At 41.1% G+C, this 25,203-nt stretch overlaps 1 protein-coding gene across 23 annotated transcripts in view; it reads right to left on the bottom strand.

Moving 5' to 3' along the window:
• Positions 1-9,697: 9,697 nt before the first annotated feature.
• Positions 9,698-25,203, bottom strand: part of FN1 (fibronectin 1) — a 68,839-nt gene continuing 53,333 nt past the window's right edge. For 8 of the 23 annotated variants that reach the window (XM_051848217.2, XM_051848221.2, XM_051848223.2 and 5 more), the window contains 11 exons: positions 24,727-24,903; positions 23,542-23,631; positions 23,139-23,318; positions 21,947-22,036; positions 20,551-21,017; positions 19,110-19,248; positions 15,869-16,033; positions 13,983-14,108; positions 13,365-13,471; positions 10,814-10,924; positions 9,698-10,459 (listed from right to left, as the gene is read on the bottom strand). In XM_051848217.2, coding sequence (XP_051704177.2) covers positions 10,388-10,459; positions 10,814-10,924; positions 13,365-13,471; positions 13,983-14,108; positions 15,869-16,033; positions 19,110-19,248; positions 20,551-21,017; positions 21,947-22,036; positions 23,139-23,318; positions 23,542-23,631; positions 24,727-24,903 — 1,724 coding nt within the window. In that variant the 3' untranslated portion in view covers positions 9,698-10,387. The remainder of the gene's footprint in view (positions 10,460-10,813; positions 10,925-13,364; positions 13,472-13,982; positions 14,109-15,868; positions 16,034-19,109; positions 19,249-20,550; positions 21,018-21,946; positions 22,037-23,138; positions 23,319-23,541; positions 23,632-24,726; positions 24,904-25,203) is intronic. The other 15 variants (XM_070071506.1, XM_051848228.2, XM_051848230.2 and 12 more) reach the window with 2 other exon arrangements.

The raw sequence follows: 25,203 nt of genomic DNA, 5'->3' as shown, positions 1-25,203 counted from the left end.
ATATATCAACCAGTCCATGTACACAGAAAAGTTATATGTATGTATGTATGTATATATACATATATATATATATATATATATATATAGTGCAATCCCAATCTCTCCCTCTCTCTCTGTCTCTCTCTCTTTCTCCTCTGTATACTCTCACACACACACATAAATTTGTGGAGAGCTTTCCCTTTGAGAGTTGGCACCCTCTGGTTTCCACCAGCTTTTGATTGCTTTCAGTGCCTTCAAGTTTATCTTTTAAGACTTTTGTCCAGTGCTCATATTTACTATCTGCAGAAGAGTTTGTCCAGTGCAGTCAGTCTAATCTGCCATTAATAAATCAGAAACTCCAGTGAATATCCTATGTGACTATTTATTTGTAACTATTACCAACTGCTGGCTATTTGGCTCACCTGCAAGTAGAAATTGACAAGAGGCCAATAAGATTTACTGGCACTGTGTTCAAACACAAAGGAAGGAGCATGGAAGGAAGAGGTTCTACTGACGGGCTTGTCAACAGGAGCTGAACAGATGCTGTTGTGGGGTTGGAGAAGCCTGGCAGTTCACCTTTGGTACATGACACTTCTGTCTGCAGCCAACCTGGAGTTCTGGCCTAGTGCTCTCAGCACAAGACTTCATTTGCAAGCAGCTCAGTGTTTTGTGTATTTGCAGTTTGGGTGTTTGGTTTTTTTTTTTTTCTCTCCACACAACATACTCAAAAGTAGCAATGTTGCTCACCACTACCACTCCAGAAAGGTCACATTGGACTATTCTGAGCACATGTACAGGTTGAGAGAAGTCCTCAACAGGACAGTTAGTGGGCCTTTGGCCATTAGGATTCAGACACTCCTTGCTCCTGGTTGTTTTGGAGCTGGAGGTGGATATGTAGGTCAAGAGATAGATACACATCTGGTTGGAAAGCATTTGATTTAATGAGCACGGTTTCTACTCTGTCTCAACCACTGCTTCAGTTTCTTAGTAAGTCATTTCTAGCAAAGCATTTGGTCATTTGTCTTAGTGTTCAAATCTGTTGGCATATGGTTATGACTAATATTTTGAATTTTTAGAAGTTCTCTATTATGGAGAATTTGGATTAGACAAAATTGAAATTGTTAAACTAAACCTTATGTAGTTATTGTCCTCTGTAATAAGTAATTTATGACTCATTTGATTGTAGTGTTTCTTCACTTTTGATCATTTTGGAGCCGATTCTAGATAACTGTCAGTATTTGTTAATCTAAAGTTAACCTCTTTTTTATTTTTTAAAGATTCATTTTTTATTTGAAAGGCAGAGTTACAACACACACAGAGAAAAAGAGAGAGAGAGAGAGAAAATCTTCCATCCGCTGGTTCACTCCCCAGATGGCCGCAATGGCCAGAGCTGCACCGATCCAAAGCCAGGAGCCAGGAGCTTCTTCCAGGTCTCTCACGTGGGTGCAGGGGCCCAAGAACTTGCACCATTTTCTGCTGCTTTTCCAGGCCGTAGCAGAGAGCTGGATCAGAAGTGGAGCAGCCAGGACTCAAACTGATGCCCATATAGGATGCTGGCATTGCAGGCAGCAGCTTTACCTGCTACGCCACAGCGCCGACCCCATTAACCTCTTAAAAATATTTTGTGAATATATATTTATTCTCTGAAATACATAACCACATCTATCAGGGCACAGATGTGATGATACTCTGTAGCAATGAACATGCCTAGTGACAAGACTTTAGTTTCTAAAACCACCAATTAATTTTAATTTTTTTATTTTTATTTTTATTTTTTGACAGGCAGAGTGGACAGTGAGAGAGAGAGAGACAGAGAGAAAGGTCTTCCTTTGCCGTTGGTTTACCCTCCAATGGCCGCTGCGGCCGGCGCACCGTGCTGATCCAATGGCAGGAGCCAGGTACTTATCCTGGTCTCCCATGGGGTGCAGGGCCCAAGCACTTGGGCCATCCTCCACTGCACTCCCTGGCCACAGCAGAGAGCTGGCCTGGAAGAGGGGCAACCGGGACAGAATCCGGCGCCCCGACCAGGACTAGAACCCGGTGTGCCGGCGCTGCAAGGCAGAGGATTAGCCTAGTGAGCTGCGGCACTGGCCAACCAATTAAATAATTTGGAAAGAGGTGTGTTGAAATCTCCCTCTGTGAGGATGAACTTTGCTGTTTCTCACAGGTTTATACACATTTGCTTCATATATATTTGAGGCTTAGGAAGTGCTCACATGCTTCAGGTTACTATTGATATGAGATTTTAAAAACTGTTTTTTTATTTTTAAAGGCAGGGAGAAAAAGAAATTCCCATCTAGAGCTGGGACCAGAAACTTAACCTGGGTTCCCACATGGGTGGCTGGGATCCAGCTCTACCTGAGTCATCAATGCTAACTGCCAGGGTGTGCATTAGGAGGAAGCTGGAAGTGGAGCAGAGCCAGGAACTGAATCCAGTCACTCTTACACGGGATATGGGCATTCCAAGTGGTATTTTAAGCACTGTGCCAAACGTCTGACCTATATTTTTCCCATTATTATTTTTTAATTGTACTTGTGTTATGGTATAGCAGGTAAAGCTACTGCCTGAAATGCCAGCATCCCATATGGGCACTGGTTTGTGTCCTGGCTTCTCCACTTCTGATCCAGCTCTCTGCTAATAGCCTGGGAAAGAAATGGAAGATGGCTCAAGTAGGTATCTGGGCTCTTGCTACCTATGTTGGAGACCTAGATAAAGCTCCTGGCTCCTGGCTTTGGACTGGATCAGTCCTAACCATTGCAGCCTTTTGGGGAGTAAACCAGCAGATGGAAGATCTCTCTTTAACTCTGCCTTTCAAATAAATAAATAAATCTTTTTAAAAAGCATCTTGTCAACCTTTACCTTTGCTTTTAGCCTATTGATATTTGCTTCAATTGCTGACATATTTAGACCCTATTTCTAATTTTATAAAGTTGGATGCACCTTTTATTTTCTTATTGTTGTTTTGAATTGATTGTTGTATTTTCCCCAATAAGATAAAAATGTCTACCCATTTCACACCCCATAATTACAATTTCTTTCTACTGCAATTAAAGCATTCTGAACTTCAAGACTGGAGATTCGCTGGTGTTTAAATGATATGAACTATGATCTTATATGTTATGTTAAAAATACAAAGGGGCATATGTAATATACCTGAATCAACTGAGTGTATTTATTTTTATTTTATTTTATTTTATTTTATTTTATTTTATTTTATTTTTTTGACAGGCAGAGTGGACAGTGAGAGAGAGAGAGACAGAGAGAAAGGTCTTCCTTTGCCGTTGGTTCACCCTCCAATGGCCGCCGCGGCCAGCGCGCTGCGGCCGGCGCACCGTGCTGATCCGATGGCAGGAGCCAGGTACTTATCCTGGTCTCCCATGGGGTGCAGGGCCCAAGCACTTGGGCCATCCTCCACTGCACTCCCTGGCCACAGCAGAGAGCTGGCCTGGAAGAGGGGCAACTGGGACAGAATCCGGCGCCCTGACCGGGACTAGAACCCGGTGTGCGGGCGCCGCAAGGCAGAGGATTAGCCTAATGAGCCGCGGCGCTGGCCCTGAGTGTATTTAAATTGGTGGTGGTGGTGGTGGGTGGATTCCTTGGGACACAGAGAAAAGAACCAGCCCTTTAGCTTTTCTTGAACATATCCTAAAAGAGGCACCCTTCACTCATCTTCCTAGTGCCCTGTCCTTTGACCCTGCTTCATTCCAGGATACCTTCTTTCTAGGGCCTAGTCTGGGGCCCTTCTTCAGAGAGCAAGAACCCACAGATGTTTACACTCCCAGTGCCTTCTGTTCTTGGACACTGCAAAACTTCCTTTTAGCCAAGTACTATGCTAGGCACAAATTTATCTCAAAAAAATCATGCACATATAAAAGTGCGAGAAACATCCACCATTTCAAGAATATTTGGGGGACTGGGGGGCAGGCATTATGGAGCAGCAGGTTAAGGCACTGCTTGGGACACCCACATACCATATCAGAGTGCCTGAGGTCAAGTCCTGTGGGGAGCAATCCGGACTGGACTAAGTTACTGGAATTAAGACTTATTCTATGCATCTGCTCTCCCACAATATGGCGCTGGGAGAGAAGTAAACAGCTTCCGCACAGCTGCCTCCAGTTCAACCAATAAACAGTAGGACTTGCTCCTGATTGGAGGAGAGCAGCGTACTCAGCGTGTGGGCAGCCGAGTTAGGATTGGCGGAGGAGGACTATGAAGGAGGGGAGAGACGGCATGCACCAGGAACATCTAGGGGGATCATCTGAGGGAGCACCTGTGCAGCCGGCTGGCCGGCGGTGTGCCGCTCCCCTGCGGAAGTGGGGAATGTGGCCAGGGGGAACCGCCCTTCCACGGAGGTGGAAGGGATAGTAGCCAACCCGGGAAGAACCAGCAGTAAACCCGGGGAGGGCCGAGCAGACAGAAAGAACAGCGCAGGGTCCTGTGTCGTTCCTCCACGAAGAGGGGGAGCGACATAATGGTGCTGTGACTCGGATAGGAAACCTAGGACGGATAGGAAACCTAGGAGGGAAGAAGTGGAAAATACCAGAGAGAGAGACTAGCAAACAGCCTAGGGAAATTACCGGAGAGAGAGACTAGCAAACAGCCTAGGGAAAAGCCGGACGAAAAAGGTGCCGGAAGAAGCTATTGAAAGCCTAGGCATAGACTCGGATATGAAGCCTAGGCAGGGTTTAGTGTCGTTCCTCCATGAAGAGGGGGAGCGACAAAGTCCTGCCTCCGCTTCCCATCCAACTTTTTCTTTATGTGCCTGGGAGGCAGGAGATGATGACCTAAGAACTTGGGTTCCTGTGGCCCACATGGGAAACCCATATGGGGAACAGGATGGAGTTCTTGGTTCCTGGCTTTAGCTTGACTTACCCCTGACCTCCTCTATGGAAGACTCATTCTCTCTCTGTCTGTCTCTCCACCCCCTTCTCTCTGCCACTCTGCCTTTCAAATAAATAAATCTAGAGAAAGAAAGAGAGAGAGAAGGGAGGGAGGGAGGGAGGGACAGTGGAAGGGGGGAAGGAAGGAAGGGGAAGAGGAAGAGGACGAGGAAGAAACCCTGTACTTACTAGCCATATTCCCCATCTGTCTTCCCCCAGCAGCCTACTGTACTACCAGCTTACTTTCTGACTATGGACTTGCCTATTTGGGACATTCACAGAAATGGGATCATACAGTGTGTGTCCTTTTTTGTCTGACTTCTTTTACTTAACATACTGTTTGAAAAGCTTATGTTGCAGTATGGGTCAGGACTTCTTTCCTTTTCGTAGTCAAATTTTATCCCATCATTATGGATGCACCACATTTTGTTCATCCATGTGGTGGCTGACAGGCATTTGGTTTCTTTCCACTTTTTGGGTATTATGAGTAATGCTGCAGTGAACACCTGTGTACAAGTTTTGGTGTGAACACATCTCAGTTCTCTTGGGGATGACCTAGGCATGGAAGTGTGAGATCATCTGCTCTGAATTTGACTCTGTGGAGCTGCCAGACTTTCATACCTGCTATAACACTTTACAGTTTCTTTTTTTGTTTGTTTGTTTTTTGTTTTTGAGAGAGAGACACAAAGAGAAAGGTCTTCCTACCGGTGGTTCACTCCCCAAATGGCCACCATGGCTGGCACTGCGCCGATCTGAACCCAGGAGCCAGGTGCTTCTTCCTGATCTCCATGCGGGTGCAGGGTCCAAGCACTTGGGCCATCCTCCACTACCTTCCCGGGCCACAGCAGAGAGCTGGACTGGAAGAGGAGCAACCGGGACTAGAACCTGGCATCCATATGGGATTCCAGTGCCGCAGGTGGAGAATTAACCAAGTGAGCCATGGCACAGGCCCCTACCACTTTACAGTTTCAACAGCAATGTATAAGGGTTCCAATCTCTCCCCACAAGTGACAGGTTTTTGAGTCACAAGTAGCTAGTCAGTGTTTGGCTCAGCGTCTCACAACGAGTACTGAACTACAGAGATTGGCAGGTTTCACTATAAAGTCCTGTCTGGTGGTCTGGAATAGGCAATGTTTCCTTCTGGGGTTAGCAGTTTCCAAAGACCAAAGGGCATCCTTGGTCCTTGCTGTCCCAGACCTAAGGGAGTCTGTGGTGGCAGGCACTCTGCGGGACAGGTGACTCTGGCCAGGTGGTGATGTCACCCTCTCTGGCAGTCTCCAACCAATGCTAATTTCAACCTTTTGGGGGACTCCACAAAAGAGCTCTTTTAAAGATAAATTTGTCTCCTAAGATTGTTAAATCCTATATGTCTCCAAAGAGTAAGTAAAAAGGAATTCAAGGAAATGTAAAACATGCTTTAATATCTGCTATCTGACTCTGCTGAGGAATGTTAAAAAGTGGAATTTCCCATTTGGGGTTTCCAGCTGAAGCTCCATTTCTCTGTCTCTTCTATTACAGTACTCTTTTCATTGGAAATGTATGTAATTTTTGTTTGCAATTCAAGTTGAATCTCTTATTTTAAAGAGGATGCGGCCTGGGATGATATGGTCATGCACACTTGAAAAAAATGCTGTATACTTGAAAAAGAACTTTCCTGTGCAAGGACAGGTCACCCCCATGCCACTTCTCCTTTATCAGCCTTAATGGCAAATCTTTAAGTGTTTCCAAATGTGAGAGGCTCTGACAGTGGTCTTTTTTTCAAATAGTTGAATTGTATCCTCTGAAAATGAGATTTTTTTTTAATTGTAGCCTGCCACTTTTCCTACCATGGTAATGGGAACTAATTGAATAGGAAGCAATTTTAGCACTTAAATGTGCTGATGTGATGTTTCTTCATCACTTTAATGACTTTCATACAACTGGAAGCAGAATAGAATTTTCAATGGAAATATAATTAAATAGAAAAGTCATTGCCTGTACTCATAATTTCCACCTGATCATTTCTTTATTCACCTCCATAGAAAGTATGCCTTACAGGCTTATAGTGGTATTACTATGCAGGCTAATTTGCATAACTCATTTAAGTCATTAGAGCTGAAAACAATATAGATACACAATCCATTTCATTACAAATCAAGTGCAGCAGGACAAAAGTAAAATGTCAAAACTCTGGCTTTTCTTTATATAATCTGATCTTATTTGCTATTACTATCCTACGTAAAATCTGATTTTTCTTGAATTGTCAATTCCATGTCTAGATCCAATCTCTTAAGATGCTGTTTAATCCAGCCTGATTGAGACAATGCTCGGGGAAGCAGTAGCATAGTCGGTTAAAGCCGAAAGGTCTTTGGAAATACTTAGTTCTCATGTTTGAATGATTGTGCTGTGCAGGAAGAAGGAAAGTTTCACCAAGCTTGCATTGTGAGGCCCAAACTGCAAAAGGCCATCAGGATGTATTCAACCTGGTCTGAGTTCAATTTCTTTCTTTTCTTTTTTTTTTTTTTTTTTTTTGACAGGCAGAGTTAGACAGTGAGAAGAGACAGAGAGAAAGGTCTTCCTTTTCCGTTGGTTCACCCCCCAAATGGCCGCTACAGCTGGCACGCTGTGCCAATCTGAAGCCAGTAGCCAGGTGCTTCCTCTTTGTCTCCCATGTGGGTGCAGGGCCCAAGCACTTGGGCCATCCTCCACTGCCTTCCCGGGCCACAGCAGAGAGCTGGACTGGAAGAGGAGCAACCGGGACAGAACCTGGCACCCCAACCAGGACTAGAACCCGGTGTGCCAGTGCTGCAGGCGGAGGATTACCCAAGTGAGCCGCGGCGCCGGCCTGAGTTCAATTTCTAAGTCAGGTATATCACTTTGAGAATCCAGCAGACACTGAGGAAGATGGAAGCATCCCTTGCTTTCTCTTGGGTGTGTGTCTTCCAGGGCATTCGCCATTGCACAGTCCATATGGGCATTGAACATCTCCAGTGAGATGACACACCTTACAAGACAGTCATTTAATATCCCCTTAATCTATACTTTCTGTGTAGATATTTGTAAGTCAGAAAAAGTGCACGCAAGAGAGCGAGTGATCCAGTCCCCAAATGCCCAAAATAGCCAGGACTGGGTCAGGGTGGAAACCAGAAGCTTGGAACTCAATCCAGGTTTTGTATGTTGGTGGTAGGAATCCAATTAGTTGAGCCATCATCGCTGCTTTACCTGGAAGCTTGAATCAGGAACCAAGCTTCGAATTCAGGAACTCTGATGTGGGATATGGTATCTTACCCAGCTGATAACCACTAGCCCAAATGCCTACCCCAAATTTCTGTGTTAAATAAAAAACTTATGAACAACTATCTTGATAACAAACTAGTGGCCTGATAAAGCTGAAAGAAGAGTAACATTAAACAGAAGTCCAGGGTCTGAGCCTGTGTTTTGCTAAGCAGAACTCATGGGAGCTGTATTGTCTGTAAAATTAAGCTGTAAAACCTCCCCCCAAATGAGAAACTAAATGTCAGAACATTTTATAAACTGTAGATCAGTTCAAATATGGGTTAACAAATGAATCATGAGAAAATCTCTTTCTAGATTTGTTCTTTATAGTTTTTGCTGGGTACTTACTGAAATACTTGCCTTCATTGAACAGTAGTATAAAAAAGTGCTTTCATTTCTTGTATGTTATGAACTACTAATGGTTTCCTAATTAATAATCAGTTATTTCCAGTGCCACTATTTACTATTCTGAATGTCAGACTTAATCCCAAAGTTTTGTTGTTTCCCAAATGTTACAATGAAAAGGAAATCATCTTCGCAAGTTAGCAGTAAGCAAATGTTGTTCAGAGGGAGTTTATCATAGCGTGGTCAAAGCTTTAGCTGGCAGGTATTAAGACAAGCTGGACTGCGGTTACTACACTAACAGGTTTCCCTAAGACAAAATTCATGTACACCATACTATTCAAGTACTTTAACATCTCAATGATTCTTTTATTTTCCTTGTGGTAAACTAATTTCAATAGATGTTTGTGGGGAGCAGCTCGGACTGGACTGAGTTACTGGAATTAAGACTTATTCTATGCATCTGCTCTCCCACAATATGGCGCTGGGAGAGAAGTAAACAGCTTCCGCACAGCTGCCTCCAGTTCAACCAATAAACTGTAGGACTTGCTACTGATTGGAGGAGAGCAGCGTACTCAGCGTGTGGGCAGCCGAGTTAGGATTGGCGGAGGAGGACTATAAAGGAGGAGAGAGACGGCATGCACCAGGAACATCTAAGGGGAACATCTAGCTGAAGGAACACCTGTGCAGCCCCCAGAGAGCCGGCCGGCGGTGTGCCGCTCCCCTGCGGAAGTGGGGAATGTGGCCAGGGGGAACTGCCCTTCCACGGAGGTGGAAGGGATAGTAGCCGGCCCGGGAGGAGCCAGCAGCGAACCCGGGGAGGGCCGAGCAGATGAAGGAACAGCACAGGGTCCTGTGCCGTTCCTCCACGAAGAGGGGGAGCGACAGATGTTTATTCAGTGAAGGAAGGAAAAGAGAAAAGAGAGAAGGAAGAATTATAAGTTAGAAAAAACCCAGAAAGAGTGTATCAACTGTATTTCTGAAAAGCTGGCTAGGACATCCCTTAAATCTGTTTTAATATAAAATATAAAGCCATCTCCATTATTGAAGAGAAGAAATGACAAAAATGAATCTGTGATTTTGTAGAGACAGACTGAGTAAATCTTGTATAAACACTATCAAAGATAAGAGAGCCTGGCACATCATAAATTTTCAAGTGTTTGCTGAATTAAATTGAAAAAAAATTCAAGGATTATTATTTCCCCCCAAGTACCTTATATAAAATAGAATGACTTTCACATTGTGGAATGTAAATCTTTTATTAAAACAGTTGTCTTTCCACAGTAGTAAAGCTTTGGCACATACAGTATAAAAAATAATTACCAACCATAATTATACCAAATTCCTTTTTTCAACTGCATACTAAGTGACTTCAATTCAATTTTTTTCCATATAAAAATACTGGTAAAATTGATAAATAACATGTAAAAGAAAGATATTTCTAGGCAATTACTAGAATCATTTGGGAAAAGTGAGTACTGTGGATATTTTAAATATCACAGTAACAAGGATAGGCTGTTCCTACAGTGTTGCGGGCCAGAGTTCTGTGAAAGCAGAAGTGTTTGGGTAACTTTCCTACTTAAAATTTTGTTAAGACCATTTCAACACATTTGGCATTTTGGTTGGTTATATATGCTTCCTTATTGACCCCAAACCAAATCATCAATCACAATCATTTCATTTAAAATACTGAGCGGTATTGAATAATTTGAAGCAGAACAGGCAACATATTGCCCTCATTTATGAGAAAAGTCTCAAAACACTCCCAGGATGATGCTTGGAGAAGCTGTGAGTTGAGCTGAGGCTGGAGCACTTACTCCAGAGCAAAAGGCTTAAAAAGTAACAAACACGCAAAGACAGGGTCTGCCAACGTCACTCCAGTTGGGATGGACCTTTGCAGAGACATGTTTCTTCCTCTGGGGTGGAAATGTTACTCCCTGGAATCTTCTCTGTCAGCCTGTACGTCTAGAGGCATGAAGCACTCAATTGGGCAGTTAACATTCTGTTCAAATGGAAGAAGAAGAAACATTAATGGCAATAGTAGTGTAAGATATGCAGAAAAAATACGAAGGCAGGGAGGGGAGACTCCTATGACAGCTACTTATATGAGCATATAGGATAGTATTTCTTTCTAATAAAAGGAACCTAGCTCACTACACTGGCCCATGATGTTCAAGGCCTTAATAATTTATAAGTTAAATTATGTTCTAGGATACAGGATTGTACTTATCACTTGTGAGTTGTTTTTTTTTTAATGGAAAACATTTGGTTTATTCAGAAGGAAGGTACCTATAGAAAGATCCCCTATTTTGTACCTACTTAGGGTGGGGGAGAGATATGGTACAAATGCACTTACAGTGTTTGTTCTCTGATGATATCTCTGTGTGTACTGGTTGTAGGAGTGGCCGGTAGAGCTGTCAGGACTGGGTTCAACCCCTGGTCTGCGGCAGTTGTCACAGCGCCAGCCCTGAGCAGGTAGATGCATGAAGTCAAATAGGATTTATGATAATCCAAGGACATTGTAATTTAGTGCTTGAGTTCAAGAAGAATTTTAGCTTTATGCATTGGCAAAATATAAGAAGTTAATCACTAAAGAAATTTGATGATGATCTCATGTATTTAAAACTCTTAAGAGTATATTTTTGCTTGTTAATATATCTCTTATCTACTATCTACTTATGTTTTCCCTTCCTCCTCAAATCTCCTCTCTTCTCCCCCCATTGAAACCTCACACATAGGCTAAGGCTCATTTGTGTCCCAACTTCCTCAATAAGCTCTCGGTGCTTGATGATGGAAGAGGTTTCAAAAACTCTGAGAGCTTTCGAAAGGATCCTGAGATCATGTAACAAACACTGTCATATTACAGCTAAGGAAATAGGGACCCAGAGGAGAGCAGTGACTTGCTCCGAGGCAGGAAGGAAGTCACACAGCGGCTGGTGGGCAGAGCTGGGGCTGCCACTCAGGAGTTGAGGCAACCCCAGCCATGCTCCTTCTCCTGCAACAAATGGCCATTCCCCTCCTGAACCTCCCTGGGCCAGTGAGGTGTGAGCCCTGCATCTGGCCTGAGAAGGGATGGTAACTGGGCCAGTGAGGCTCTGCCCTGAGAGTTTTGCTGAAGATGGGAGGAGGTAAAACTGAAGCTGCTGGGGGTCATCAGTGTCACCATCAGCAGAGAGCACACTGGAGAAAGAAGCCAGTGCAAGGAGAGGCAGGCAGAGGCCTTAGAGCCCATCCCTGGAGCAACCCCTTGATGTTGGTAGATTCCAGAACATCCCATTACACGAGCCATGTCTGCCTAAGTTGAGTGAGATTTTTCTTTCCATGGAAAGAATTCTAAATACTATAATCACTTTCTTGCTTATATTTTCATTGAAATATCTGAGAACTATTTCCCCACTTAACAACATATTGTCCTAATACCTAACACAAAACAGGTAAATACCTACTTAGAAAATCAATGGAGTTTGCTTTCAATTAAAAATGTAACAGTTCGCACTTTAGTTTTAAGGGTCTCATTTAGCACTTTCTTTTAGAAGATACTAGGTGTCACACATGAAAGGTTTGTTGTGCATAAATAATGAGAAGATGTTGAAGTGAGATCAAAATCTACTTCTAAACAAATTCAGTCTCCATCACACTGTTATACCAAAATGATCACAGGCTTTAAAAGTGTTGATGAGAGAGATCGGGAGAGGGAGAGAGAGAAAAACTGACTCCACAGTTTCTTTTCCGTCACCGTGGGGACCAGCCTCCTCCTCACTTAACTATTATTGTAAAGAGATCAAGGCAGTTTCCATTGGCGGCTCCTGGTCCTCTGTTAGGACCTGGAGAGGCCTCTAATGACCCTTTCCTGCTGCAGATTAATCTTCCTAAAGATCATGTTTCCATCATGTTCTTTCCCATCTTGGGTACCTGTAATTGGTTAATGCCAAATGCATCTGCCAGTGAAACCTACCCTGGGGTTAGAGCAAGTCCTCAAGTATCAAAATTTGGGGAGCTATGGGGGGAGCGCAATCTTCATTGAAAACAATGGGCTATTATATTCCATTACTTATATTTGTGACACGAGTCGATTCATTTTTATATTTCAAGTAATATTAAAGGTAGACACAGTGTTTTTTTGCTATATTGCAGTAGCATTCATATTAGAAATGGGGGAAAAGTACTGGCTTAAACACTGTGATTCCAAGGCCCTCTGAAGTCTAGTTCTTCCCCTCTAATTTCATAGCACAAGACACCAAGCAGCAGGTGGCTCAGGGACCCATCTAAGACAGTTGCTTCTCCCAGGGCATGTGGTCATGGTCTCACTGCTGCTACTCCACCAACCAGATACCAGCCATTCTAAGGCCCAGCCAATTTATACTTCCCTTTTATACTTTCCCTTTCTAACATTCCTGGACCTGTATTTGCCACACCCACTCAGAACCATATTTAATTAGTCAGCAAGGTGATTTCTGCTATGTAACTTCACGCCTTCAACTGTAACATTAAGAGCCAGTACCATTTCTCATTCCCTGTTTGTCTCTTATTATTTAGGATTGTGCTAACTCTTAAAAAGGATCTTTCTTTGGATTGAGACAGGAACTGAGATTTTCTTAGATTTGAGGTGTTACCAATGCCACGGAGGCACCTGTCCATCAGCAGGGAGCTGGAGGCCCAAAGCTGCACACAACTTAGCACTTTAGTTGAGGAAGAATAGATACGCCTGAGACTAGTAGAGACAGGCAGGGGCTGAGGCTGGCTAGGAAAGGGAAAATAGAAAAGGAGGGCTCTGGCAGAGCATTGTGTTGGCACCTAAGTGTCAACATTGTGAGGGGCACTGCCACATTGGTTGTACAGCGCAGCACTGCAAATGCCTCCCCTTTATCTTATCTCAGTTGCAGGGAACCTGGCATGGTTGGTCTTACCCTCTGACCTCCGAAGCATGTGCATGAGCAGATGGCACCGAGATACTCCTTCTGCCACTGTTCTCCTACATGGTACGTCTTCCCATCATCATAACACGTTGCCTCATCTACAAGCAGGCATAAGTCAGAAACACATGAAAAGATGGAGTACAATATTGCAGACTTGACCTAGGGCTAGGCTCCATTTCTGTCTTGAATTTGTACCATCACAGCCCAAATACCATATATTTATGTGAATCATCCACAGAGTGGAACCTCTGCCCAGATATTAGCATAGCATTTCCAAAAACTAGATCTAATCAACTGGAAAGGGTTCAATGGGAAGATGGAAATCATATTTTAAGAGTTGAGTCTACAGGCTTGTAAAGGTTTCTTATAACATTGCACTGCAGATAATGGTCAAATACTCAAGCTGGAAAAGTGCCCTGTGATAACAGTAAATCATAATGCATTTTTGAAGCTTGGCTCTGCTGTCTCAAATGAAAAGATTAACAAACCCACTGTTCACTCCTCAAGGAGACTTAAAGTCTCCAATCATTTCTTGGAATGAGAGTTACAGCCAAGTAATGAAAGTGGGAGTGATTATGAAGGCACTAAAAATGATCTGTGATGACGTACGAGGATCACACTTGAATTCTCCTTTTCCATTCCCCAGACATGTGCAGCTCATCATCTGGCCATTTTCTCCCTGACGATCCCACTTCTCTCCAATCTTGTAGTTCACACCGTTGTCATGGCACCATTCTATAGAAGGGAAATTCAGGGTAAAGAGTTACTATCATGCTCTGATTAGCAGAAAAGCAGGTATACTGGGATGGGTCAATGGGTTTTAAAAGTCACAGTTCTGGAAAGACTGGCAAGTTAATGATTCTGATGTCAAGAATGAACCATTTGTATTGTTCTGGATGTATTTTAAAGTCTTGTTTTCACCACTTAGCATTTCTAGGATAGCTTAAGATCCAATTTATTCCACTGCAATCATATCAAAAGAATGGTCAATGGCTTTCATTTGAATTCTCACTACTAAGGTTCAAAACTTTGGGAAGCTAAAATAGGATTAGTGTAGTCTTTTAGGAACAACAAAAACAAAATACACTTTTGGATCTGAAGAAACACTAGATACACAATAGTTCAATTAGCCATCAAACAGATCAGTTGTAGATGTCCCTTTTACTTATAGGTAAACAAGGAGATTTAGAGAATCAGCCTGGTAACAAAACAAAACATAAACAAAGAAAACAAACAAAAAATCAATTGCCATTATCCCTACAGGTAAAAGAATGGTCCTAAGGAATACCCAGAAGTCACATGTTATTTGTCTTAATTACTGTACATAAAAAACGACTGTTTAATCTTCAGGGTTTATACTAAAACAAGCATACAGTTTATATAGTAATACATAAATTCTTGCATTTTGGCAGAAAATCCATTTTCCCTAAACTGTAACAAAAGGTATTAGAAAATTATGACATCTAAGCAAAGAATATATAAATTGAGCCAAATAATTGCATAAATGAACTTCCATGATTGTACCTAAGTTATGTACACAGGTAAAAATACACAAACTTAAAAGTAATTCAGTTTTAGAAGTTAAAAATACACCTAGTTGATGCCAAACTTTGAACTTTCCACCTCCTGAACTTTCTCTCTGTCTTCTTTTTTTCTGATAGTCAAGCACGGATGTCTACATTAAAAACATTTTAAAAAATCTGTTCTATTTTATTTCCATGGGATATGATATCATAATGGTTAACATCTATAAAAAAGAACAGCTGTCAATAATAGTTACATTGCCTGAAAATAAAGAATAAATTAAGTTTATAAATTCACATACTAAATATCAAAGCATAATAAATAATTTCTATAATCATTTTAACTAAAATTTGAAAAATTAATATCTATCATTTGAAAATCAAATATTTTAAAATTAAGCTCATTCTTAATTTTTATAAATGGATTGCCTATATGCTTTCTGTATATTACTAGCAATGTTCAAGCTGCCTGGGTTGGAGTGTGTGTCTTGCATACATGTGTGTGTGTAATGTGAGCATGTGTATCTACTAGGATATGTGTATGTTTGGTCTGTGTGAAAAGAGACTATTTGTGAATATAAATGTTTACCTCTGATCTCAATACTAAAGACTAAATGAGTTTTGGGGTTTCTCTGTGTCTCTAATACTCTCAATTAGACATGGTTCCAATGAGTTTGACTTTACTGAATAGATCTAACAGAAAATTTCAAAAATAACATTACCACCACCAACTTATTCAATAATAGTTTTAACAGCATATAACCCTTGAAGTGAAGCAATATTCAACAAGTAAAATTTCCCATCATTTTTGTATGATGCAAAATGTTACTTTTTGTCAAACAACATCTTTTTGTTTGCTTCATGTTTGGACGAGCACCTGGCTGCCAAACATGCTTCTTTGGCACATTAGTGCAAATGCATGGAACTGGAAGTGACGGATGGACAAGCAGATGGACAATGCAAGCTACTCACTAGATGAATCACATTTGAAATGACCACTGCCAAAGCCTAAGCACTGGCACGAGAGCTTAAAGCCAGATTCAGATAATCGCTCCCACTCCTCTCCAACGGCATAATGGGTAACCGTGTAGGGATCGAAGCATGAGTCATCTGTAGGTTGATTTAGGCCTTCATTGACTAGGAAGAAAAGGAGAAAAAAAGCAACAAAAGACATCTTATTGATGGCTTTGAATCATAAAAATGACAATGAACCACTGCATACAACAACTTAACCCAGAAGTTCCAGTAGCAGTCCCTAATAGGCATGCATCTGTTCTATCAATGCATCAGCTGCTTTAATAAACAACCCTTATTTGTCACCAGTGGGAAGTTGCTATAATTATCTTAAAAAATCATCTTTCAATTTTGTCTTTGGTTCTAAGAAATGAGCATTTCTGGTAAATTTACATTCTAGAACATGGAACAGATATTGAGACAATTTAAGCTAGGTAAGAACTTCGGTGGCACTCCTTCACCACTGGCCATAGAGTGACTTTCAGCTGGTTCATCTCTTCCTATTTTTTTCTCATCTGTGATTTAGAGGATAATAATAAAATTATCTCTACTTCAGGGATCTTGTGAAGATTACGTAAGGCCAAGAATTCAAAGCACTGGTCCTCTGACAACACTTAGCATTCACTAAATTAATAATAATTATTAAAAGATATCTTTTGCTTATAATTCAAGTCTTAGCATTTTCATGTAGCATTATAATGTGATTTTCACTTTTGTGATTGAATTTTTTGCATACAGAGATTTTGCACATTGTTACCGTAATGGTAAGAACGCTTTATTTTATTAAAATAAAAAAAAAACTTTCAAATAGAAGAAATGGGATATAATGGCTTAGAAATAAACAGAATCTCTTTGTATCACCTAAGATTGTGTTTTCTTATGTCTTGCAGACTCTTATTTTAAAATAATTTATCAACCAAGTATCTGATAATAACAATAGATAAAATTAAAAGAGAGAGAATGATCCAACATGGGAAGTAGGTCACACAGCAAACTCATAGAATGACAAATGCCCTAAATAGCACTCTGACCTCAGAATCAGCCCTTAAGGCATTCGGATCTGGCTGAAAAGCCCATGAGAGCATTTCAGGCATGGAAAGCCAAGACACTGTGGTGAAAAATGATCTACATGAAAGATCTCTGTGAGTGAGATCCCAGTGGAAAGAAGGGGCCATCAAAGAAGTATGTACTTTTCTCTGAAGAGAGGAGAGAACTTCCACTTTGCTTATGGCCCTGTCTAAATAAAGTCAGAGTTTGTGGACTCAAGAGGCTTCCATAGCCTTGGTAGCTCATGGCAAGAGTCTCGGGTGATCACTGATGTCATAAATAAAAGTGTCAATTATTAAATCAACAACAGGAGTCACTGTGCACTTGCCCCCCATGTAGGACGTCTGTCCTTAATGAGTTTTACTATGAGAATTAATGCTAAAACTTGTTTTCAAACAGTACTTTATGCTTTGTGTGTCTGTGTGGGTGCAAACTGTTGAAATCTTTACTTAGTATAGAGTTGATTTTCTGTATATAAAGATAATTAAAAATGAATCTTAATGAAGAATGGGATGGGAGAGGGAGTAGGAGGTAGGATGGTCTGGGGATGGGAGGGTGGTTATGAGGGGAAGAACTGCTATATTCCAAAAGTTGTACCTATGAAATTTATGTTTATTAAATAAAAGCTTTCTAAAAAAATCAAAGAGAGAGAAAAATTAATCTATGCAAACAAATCATACCTCAAGTTATTCTTAATTAAATAAGCTAAATTACCATGACTTTAAATTCTACTGTGTATATTTCATTTTATAGTGTAATAATCAAAAACTCAAAAGCAATAGATATTTGGGGTGTCTAATATTTTAAAAGGCATCACCCTGAAAGAAAATAGTTTTGGAGAACTAGGAAATCTGAAATTTCTCAAAGTGAGGAGAAGCTGACTAGAATACAAAATATTCCTGCTAGGAATCAGGCATTGGAAAGAAAAATGGAAAGAGTTTAAACTGTGAGGAGGGGTTTGGTTACTCTAAAAATAGTCAGGAGTTAAAACCCACCCTCAGTAAAGTCATGGACATGGAATCTCAAAAAAAAAAAAAAATGATGTGGAAAAAGACAAAGACCTTTACATCCTTGAAAATTTCTTTCACATTTCATTCTACTAGTAAAGCAACAAAAGGCAAAAGATAAACACTACTATGGATACATGGTACAAGAAACACAAAATAATCCCTCTAACTCCAGCCAAAAACAAATAGTTAAGTGTTTAATTCATAAAACTATACTCATTTAAAATAGCACAGTCTACCATCAGATGCAGGAAACTGAAATTAAGTAACTAGACTTAGGAATACAGCCTGCGACTAGCACTCCCTGCTGCCAAGGAGGAGTCAGTCCTCCAATTGGAAGATTCCATTTTCAAAAGTTCTATTACTCCCTGTTTCAAGTTCCTCGGTGAACCTCTGACTGATGCAAACTGAAAAGACAGGTAGCATACTACTGGCTTCAAAGGGCTTTCCACATGCTATAGTCAATGGTCATTTAGCCTTTAAGAGTTTACACCTCTGGCCGGCGCCGCGGCTCACTAGGCTAATCCTCCGCCTGCAGCACCGGTACTCCGGGCGCCAGTTCTGTCCCGGTTGCTCCTCTTCCAGTCCAGCTACCTGCTGTGGCCCGGGAAGGCAGTGGAGGATGGCCCAAGTGCTTGGGCCCTGCACCTGCTTGGGAGACCAGGAGGAAGCACCTGGCTCCTGGCTTTGGATCGACACAGCGTGCTGGCCATAGCGGCCATTTGGGGGGTGAACCAATGGAAGGAAGACCTTTCTCTCTGTCTCTCTCTCACTGTCTAACTCTGTCAAAAAAAAAAAAAAAGTTTATACCTCTAAAATCTGAAAGAAAAAAAAAGGAATAGGAGCTTTCTGGACAGAAATGGGTTTTGTTGGCATTGTGTATCAGGAACAAAAACCAGCTCCAGAGGGGACTTCCCTTTACAGATAATCATTTTTGCTAAGACTTACTGAAGAGGACAGCAGTGTGGTGAAAAGGAGAAGGCATAGGGGAAAATCTGTCCGAAAACTTGTGCTCCATATCAACTCGATACTCACTGGAAAGGACTTCCAGGTCTGCCTTAACATCTCTGTTGGAAAGTCTGTCAATTTTATATGTATTTCATGAAGACACTATAGGAAACTACATAGCACATGTGTTTACATACCAGAGTTGCCCACGGTAACAACCTCCTCCCGCACTTTGTGCCTCCTCTGGTCCTTCAGTGCCTCCACTATGATGTTGTAGGTGGCGCCTCGGGTGAGGCCCGTCAGAGTGGCACTGGTAGAAGTTCCAGGAACTCGGAACTGTTATTATTGGTACATCCAAAGTAGGCAACAAAGCATTAGAGTGAAGAACAGCCATATACTCCCCTATCTCTTATCATTGACTCTCATAGTTGAAACCACCCAAAGGGAAACAAAGAGGGAAAGCGGAGGGGTCCCAGCAAGTAGGGAAATGGAGTAAGGGTGAGGGGCCATCATTTCTGCCCAATGTTCCTGCCCCAAATCTACCCATATGCTCCAGAATTGCCAGGAACCCTCCCCATACTAGAGAAGGCCTTTTCATCAGCCGGATGCTCCCATCATGTTCTGTGCAAGCCCAGTGGCAACCCTAGCCACATGCCCCTCCCATAAAACATGGACACTGCCCTAAATGGGAGATCCAGTCAGGCTAGGCACGTGGCAGCTGAACACACCATGGAGTCCTGAAACCACTTTAAGAAATCCTCAAACTCATGTTTCTAAGCTCATAAATTTTCCACAGTTGTAGCTTTACAAAGGGTGCTACTTTCTAAAAATAAGAATACAATAAAAACGGATACTAGCACCAGCAAGACAAATGAAAGAAAAGAAGTTTTTGGTAGCGAATCAATCGCTTGTAACAGCTGATGTGCAAGCTTCCCCTAAGTTCTTTTTCTTCAGACATATTGTAGATAATGAGATTCTTCAAGGATGTGTGATAGAAGAATGGCATTTTACATTTCTTCACACAAATGTAAATTAAGGTAGAATATTTTTCTTTTTTTTCCAGGATCAACTCTTTGACTAAGAAGCCTCAGATGTGTGAGAATAATAAAAATGATTTCATTCTCTCTGTGTAGCAAAAGCTAATGACACTCTCCAGTACATCCTCCAGAATAAAACCATACTGAGATTTTTTTTTTTTTAAATCAGGAGGGAGGAATTTGGCCTCATGGTTAAGATGTTACTTGGGATGCCTGCATCCCATATAGGATTGCCTGGGTCTGAGTCCTGGCTCCTTTCCTGTATCAAGCTTCCTGTTGATGTGCATTCTGGGAGGCAGCAGATGACCATTTAAGTACTTAGATTTTGGGCACATAAGGAGGAAAACCTGGAGTGAGTTCTTAGCTCCCAGCTTCAGCCTTGCTCAGCCCTGACTGTTGCAGGCATTTGGAGAGTGAACCAACAGGTGGGAACTCTGACTCTTAAATAAATTAACTAACTAAATCATCAGAGATTAAACATGCCATCCTTCTAAGAATACCAGGCTTGGAGCCACGTTACATCAGAGCACCATTCATTTTCGTTACCTATCTTACTCTTGTCTGGGCTGCCCAGTCAGAAGAAAAGAGAAAAATTATTTACCTGTAAGGGCTGTTCATCAGTGCCAACAGGGTGACATGAAATGATGTACTCAGAACTTTCCTGGAATGGGGTCCAAGAGATGGTTGTCTGAGAGAGAGCTTCTTGTCCTGTAGAGGCATTTGGATTGAGTCCCAGAACGTGAGGGTAGAGGTGATAGTCTACGTCTCCCCTGGGGACGTGACCAATTTGAATGTCCTCATCTACATTCGGCAGGTATGGTCTTGGCCTAAGCTTTACAGGGGTGGCCGTTGTGGGTGGTGTGGTCCGCCTAAAACCATGTTCCTCAAAGATCATTTGTTGCCCAACACTGGGCTGCTGACCAGAAGTGCCAGGAAGCTGGATACCGTTTCCAGTGTCATACCCAGGATTGGTGATGAAAGGGGTCTTTTGAACTGTGGAGGGAACATCCAAGATCTCTGGTCCGTGAAGGTTGGGGTGTGGAAGGGTTACCAGTTGGGGAAGCTCATCTAGCCAAGAGAGGTTAGAGCCAAAAAAGCAAAGCGTGTTAAGCTTCAGTACATAGCAGCAATCACTATCATCATCAATTCAGGCAACAATGAATGTTTATCAATCTGATCAAAGCCCCTGGAAAATTAGCAGTTCTGAGATCACAAAACACTTTTTTCCAGAAAGAAATCTTTAGGATTTTTCTCAAAGGTTTCTTTATAATTTAGAAAGAAAAAAGTGTTCGTATGAATTTATCATACACATAAAGCTTTGAACCACTGAGCCCCATGGAAGCTTCCTCTGCTCAAATTAAGCTTAACAGAACTGAAATGTGCAGCCTTTTCTTTCTCTCCTTTTTAAATCTTAAAAGCAGGTTAGCCAAACTGGAATCCAGAATAGTCATATCAGTGTCTGAAGTATGAGAATAACAAAGGTATAGCTCAACAGTTTTTCATGGTTTGAAATGGCAAAAATAGATTAAAAACACATATATGTTTCATTTAAAATTTCCCCATCACAATTAATGCAGCATTTTTTTCAAATTAAACTGAAACTGGCTGAAACAGTAAGACACCATTTAGTTCCAAGTTTTAAAAATTATATAATATAAATGGATGGGAGGGGTTTCTCTCCCTCTTTTTTTTTTTTTAAACAATTGTAAAACTGAACAGAAGCTATAAAAGGTTAGTAATGATGGCAACTTCATTTTACATTCTTATTTCTGATTTGAGTTTTTCAAAGGTGAATAACCAGGCTTTACATTGACCAACAATAGTATAGGAAAAAATAAAACTGACTTCTGCAGAGCATGTTATATCATCCCTGTGACCAAAAAGTACAATTTATAAACTATGCTGTTAGAAAATACCACGAGAATTCATCAAAAAATAGAGAACATTTTCACACTGCAAAATTGATAGCTTTTTAGAACCCAGAGGGTGCTCATTACCTGTCTTCTTCCTCCCGATCAGGGGATCACTCTTCTGGTTGTTCTTCAGGGCAATGATGTAGATTGTGTACTCAGTTCCTGGCTCCAGACCTGAGGGAACACCAGAGCCCTCAGGGTAAGTTGGTGGACTCAGCTACTCATGTGGAAACCAATCTTACCAGCAGAGGCTACTGAGAACAAGCAACTCATCTCCAGCAGGCTTTGGGCCTCTTGAAAGGCAAAAACCAACAAGTTTTTGCCCATAAACACAAAAGACTCAGCATTTGAAAACCCTTTTGGACATTAATGACCTTGCTATCAAATCCAATGCTAAATTTTCCAGGGTATTCATTTAATGTGTTGTCTTATTTGCCTTTTTGAATTCAAGAAAATCTACCAGCATTGTACATCCACAGCGAAGTGTGATTTGGGAGAGATCACTGCAGATTGTATACATGAATCTACTTAGGTATAGTAACCAGGAAGCCCTCAATGGCAGATCTGTGATAAGTTAGGCTAAAGAAAGGTAAGTGCTGTGCAGGAGAAAGCATGAACAGTCTTTGTGTAGATCCAGTTCAACTTCTCCCAAATCTATTTTCCTGTACTACAAATCTACAAAAAAGCAGTGTCTCTTCTGGTATTTGTACAGGGATATTACGTCAAGATGATATCCTATAAAGAGTTTAAATATTTAACCTCTGGGACTAAAATACCAGAGGCTTTGGGCTTTTCTTATTGAAGATGCACCACTGTTGTTCCCCATTGTAGGCATCCTCTCCACTGTGTATGGCCAGGATTTCCCTGCTTCCAGACCTGTTCTGTGAAACTGAATACTGCAGGCAATGGCAAGGGTCACTCAGGCAAGTTCTGCAAGATTATCAGATCTTTAGGGAGATAAGTATGATGACAGGATCAAAAACAATTAATTAGATTTGAAAAATATCTTTTTTTTCCAGAATTAAACTAATGGGTAACTGGCCAAAAAAAAAAAAAGAAGGCTAGTTTTGCCATTACAATAGTAATGAGATTGCATTTTCACAACTCATGCCATTTGAGATGTATTGAGCCCTACAGCTCCTACAAGAGAAAGTTTATGATGTCCTGATAACAGGGCTCTCTCATCCTTACAGTATGGTATCAAGACAGAGATGGGTTTTGTGACCTCATGTGTCATTGCAGTACATAGGAAACCATAGCATAGAATCAGCAATACCAGTGATGGTAGCCTCTGTGACACCAGGGCGGGGTCGAGGGACCACTTCTCTGGGAGGGGACCCAGGCTTCTCAAACTTGATGATGTAGCCAGTAATCTTGGCACGCGGTGGCTGCCATGATACCAGCAAGGAGTTGGGTGTGGTAGCCAGGAAATGCAGGTTGGATGGCGCATCAATGGCTAAAACAAAACAAAAGTTAAGTCTCAAAGTCAATGAATTAACCAAGAAAATTACTCTCACACTTTTCTCTCAACCCTTCTAAACAGACTCCAGAGAATCTGTAAACTACAAAAATGAGTCATTGGGATCTTTCATGCAAAAATTAGCCTCATATTTGTTTCTTAAGTCCACCTGACTCATTCCATATGTCAGTTGCCTTTTCTCAGTAAAAAGTTTATTTACCAGTGGAGGCATCGATGATCACGGGGGAGCTTTGGGCATTGTCATTCAAAGTGTAGAGGTGGATCTTGTAGTCAGTGCCTGGTTGTAAACCTGTAAATTAACAAGTGAAGATTTTTACCTGTCTTTGCTTTATCAGATTTTTCAAGCTAACTTACAATTTCCTTGGTTCCTTTACCACCCCGCATTCATGTGGACCACAGAAGTGACCTACGCATGAACAATAAGGTAGAACATGCCATGGATATTTGCTTAGTAAATAAAAATGTATCTCAAAAGCAAATCACTGACACAGACAAGGACACTGGTACTGACAAGTGGCTAAAATAAATTTTAAAGCAAAAAAAATGCTATATTAGAAGCAGCCTTCTTGGAAAATGAGGGACAATACTTATTGAGTAGGATTAAGGTAATCAGATGTTCATTGGTTGGTACCTGCAATCAGAATTTTAAAGCTCCAAATTGACCAAGATATTGAATGTTCTCTAGTTACAACTTTGACCTATATTAAATAGTGGTGTTTGTTTTTTAATTATTCATTTTAATCTATGTTCATGGTAAGAACAGTGTATCATTGCTGTTTCTTTTGTTTTATATATATATATATATATGCATTTATTTGCTTGTTTATTTATTTATCACTTGAAAAGGAGAGAGAGAGAGAAAGAGACAAAGATCTTTCATCTGCTGATTCACTTCCTAAATGCCACAACAACCAGGGCCAGTAATTCAATTCAGGTGACCCAAAAGGGTGGCAGGGACTCAACTACTAGCACTATCACCTGCTGCCACCCATGGTGTGCATTAGCAAGAAACTGGAATTGGAAGCAGAGCTGGGACATGAAACCAGTTACTCCCATGTGGGAAGTATGCATCTTAACCTCTGCATCAAACAGTTGGCCTTCTTTTGGTTTTAAGTATTATGTTACATTTCATAAATAAGAAAATGAACAGGACAAATCAAATTTGATGAATAAAACATGCTATTTGTTTCATAAACATTTGACTAAATCAGGCAAAGGGGAAAAGCTATTTTTGATCATGGCATGAAAATAACTTTTTAAAAATGAGTTGTCATAAAAAATTGAAAATAAATTTAATCTGTTTAAGTTGTAGAATCATCAATGAGCCAGTTTTCATTGCAGATTATCAGTTAACAAATGGAATGGCTGTAGTGGGTTTCCTGACCTGTGATGGTGTAGCTTCTGACATCTGGCTTGATGATTCTCTGAATTGGATTCTGGCCATTTGCTGGGATGGCATCAACTCGGAAGCCAGTGATGGTCTCGGTCTTGGTTCGCCAACTGATGGTGATGGTGGTCTCAGTAGCATCTGTCACACGTGCCCTTCTCGGAGGGCTGACATCTGCAAACATCGCAACTCAATATTAGTGCCTACTTCTTAAAGTTCATGGAAAGTACATATGTTTTCTTTTAATTCCATTTTTTCTCACAAGCTTTCTGAGGTATCCTTATACATATAAGTGTGTGGTTTTTAAAACATTTCTGTATTATACAGCAAATATACCCATTTTAGAAAATGCATAACTAATAATGTGTAGAAGATCTCCTTTGCCAGTCAGGGAAAGGCCAACTGTAGGTAGGACATATGAAAATGTTCACTTCTCATGCCTTTCCTTTTGTAGAACTGAAAAGCCTTATATAT

This window comes from Oryctolagus cuniculus, chromosome 3 (assembly GCF_964237555.1).
Source record: "Oryctolagus cuniculus chromosome 3, mOryCun1.1, whole genome shotgun sequence".
Classification (NCBI taxonomy): Eukaryota; Metazoa; Chordata; class Mammalia; order Lagomorpha; family Leporidae; genus Oryctolagus; species Oryctolagus cuniculus.
The sequence above is the reverse complement of the archived record's forward strand: the minus strand, read 5'-3'. Positions and strand labels throughout refer to the sequence as shown.